This window comes from Morone saxatilis, unplaced genomic scaffold (genome assembly GCF_004916995.1).
Source record: "Morone saxatilis isolate NCDOM2014 unplaced genomic scaffold, NCSU_SB_2.0 Contig9, whole genome shotgun sequence".
NCBI lineage: Eukaryota > Metazoa > Chordata > Actinopteri > Moronidae > Morone > Morone saxatilis.
Genome location: NW_023340268.1, coordinates 5,009,539 through 5,012,094, shown reverse-complemented (window position 1 = coordinate 5,012,094; position 2,556 = coordinate 5,009,539). Strand labels below are relative to the sequence as shown.

The following is a 2,556-nucleotide window of genomic DNA, read 5'->3' as shown; positions in this document are numbered from 1 at the left end:
ATTATATTATATATAAAAAGGACATAAATATATTTGAATGGAACTTCACCTCCCACACTATATACAGTAAACATGAAAGGAAGCAAACGTTTCACAGGCCTTATGTGATAGTCACCTTCTAGCGGCTTCACCCAGCTATAACTAGTTTCCCAGTCTTTATTGTAGCTGCATTTCCTTTTATTCGTGGTAGTTTCCATCATATTCTGCCTAAATGAGCAACACTTGTGATGACTGAAGATCTCATGAGGCCAGCAGGATCTTCCTGAGGTCCCTCAAATTATTATTTTAAGTATTGTGATGATGAAATGCATCAATAATTGTACCATAACTGCACAAACAGATGTGCAACAGACTCTGAACAACAGCAGGCCTTACTGCAGCAACCCAGGACCCAAATGTGTATTAATCTGTGACTGAAAATAGTCCCATAACTAATGCAAAGTTTAATCCTGCCCCTGTTGGACTGAGCTAAAAACTGCACTGACCCACTTCTGGTTGCCTGAATGCCTCAAATGCTTCTGGTCTTTGTATGGAACAACTAAAATGCAGATAACTACAGTTTTATCATTTAAGAATATTGCTTGGGCACTATATTATATATCATTTTGGACCTGTACTGTATCTATACAGTGTTTCATCTGGTGGATCTTTAGAGTTAAACACATTCTTTTGTGTTTTACGTCTTTCTTAAGTGACCATAATTGTGATATTTCTGCACCTCTTTGAACTCCTCCAGGCAATCATCGCTGCAGATGGTCTTCGTCTCCTCCTCCAGTATCAACATGAGCGGTTTGTTGCGGCAGACTGAGCTGCAGTTTTCACAGACGGCCACGTTGTGTCTGCTGAAATCGTCCCTGCAGGAGTCACTGCAGAACTTGTGGAGAGACCCGTTCAGGGTCAACTCACTTGTGGTCTGTAGGAGATGAGGATAAAGAAGAAGTGAGTACGACAAAGAGTTTGTAGTTAAAATGAATACAATGTGTTTTTGCTTACAGTGCAGGATTTGTTGCACATCCTGCAGATGAACGGTGTTGTTTGGGTGGCCGGCGTGTTGGACTTAAAAGAGACCAGACAGGTCACACTGCAGAAGTCCTTCATAGTTCCCTTAACGTCCACAGCAGCCATGATGAGATCCAGAGGCTGCGATATCGCCCTGACAGAGGGAAGAAGAGGATAAACAGAATAAACTTTGACACAAAGGTTATGTTTATACAGAAGATTGTGATATGACAATCAGGGTAATGCAGAGGTTGAGAGGCTTGCTTGAATAGCTAGATGAAATACCTGGAAGTAGAAATGTGCCGGTATAGCAGTTTCACTATATACAGCAATAAAACATTCTGATGGTAACAATACAACCAACCAGGGGTCACATTTATTTATTAATTTCCTGATTAATTTAAAAATCTGGAGGCACTGAGGGTGTTCCACCTGTAAAACGTTAAGTAATTCAGCATGCAACACTGTCAAGAACACCACCAGTAGTAGACCACCTGGTTCCAGTGATGTATATTTTTCATCTTTATTAGTACATGGGGCTCTACCAGGTGTGACAGTGACAATAATGTTACCTTATTATTTTTGGTAGTATATTATCTCTTCCTCACACACAAGACATTAAAAAGGAACAATGCAGGTAATTTGTAAACCAGACAATAAGTAATCCATCACAGTAAACTTTATATATCGGCATTTACTGTTGTTAAAGGAAGGAATCTCTGAAGGTTCAAATCAGAACTTAAAGATAAAAGCAGACATGATTTTCACTACAATGTGTTACTAAAATTTAAGTTTTAAGCCTCCTCCAGCCACTGGAAACCAATGAATCATACTTTATACTACTACGTATGTTACTATGTGCACGAACAATGGTGTAGTAGTTTAAGATAAAAGTTGTGTTTTCCACAGACTCACATATGACAGAAATGACAGGTCTTAGTGTTTGGTTTGTTGGCGGGAAACAAGGCGAATAGGCAGTTTTTGGAGCAGAAGACATCTGTGAATCCCTTCTTCTGGTAAGCCGTTTGACCCTTCATCATGGCCTTCTGGCAGTGGGAGCAGGTCATCTGCATTTCCTGATGTGCAAGAGAGTAGATTTTGAGTTATCCTCCTTCCTAAACACATACAGAATGAATTATGTAGCACTGGACCTGCTCACTCCAGCTTTGAATGTTTGCTTATACTTTCACAGTTTCAGATGATTTTATCATAAAAAATGACTGAATTGAGATTTAAATGATGAATATCTCATACATTTATTGTATCTAAACACTCTTATAAATGATTTACGCTGAAGTGTGTCCCTCTACCTTTGCGCTGTTAGGTTTGTTTGTGACGTCTTGTGGATGTTGCTGGTTGTTGTCGTCATGGATGGGCTGATTGACAGAGTCACCCACAGATGATAGCTGGGAAATGTGGATTGGAGTCTGCAACTTGTCCTGAGACAAACAAACAACAATAAGAAGATAGAAATCTTGTATTGTTGAGACTTTTTACATTCTTGTCATTTATCATATGTGTATAATCTAAAGTCTAAAGTGAGTCTAAAGAAATAAT

At 39.1% G+C, this 2,556-nt stretch overlaps 1 protein-coding gene across 1 annotated transcript in view; it reads right to left on the bottom strand.

Moving 5' to 3' along the window:
- LOC118342390 overlaps window positions 1-2,556 on the bottom strand; it is a gene marked incomplete at its 3' end in the record, with an annotated part of 40,539 nt that overhangs the window by 23,421 nt on the left and 14,562 nt on the right. Inside the window, 4 exon segments of the mRNA XM_035680904.1 lie at window positions 719-913; window positions 994-1,153; window positions 1,915-2,075; window positions 2,310-2,438. Of these exon segments, the coding sequence (XP_035536797.1) occupies window positions 719-913; window positions 994-1,153; window positions 1,915-2,075; window positions 2,310-2,438 (645 nt within the window).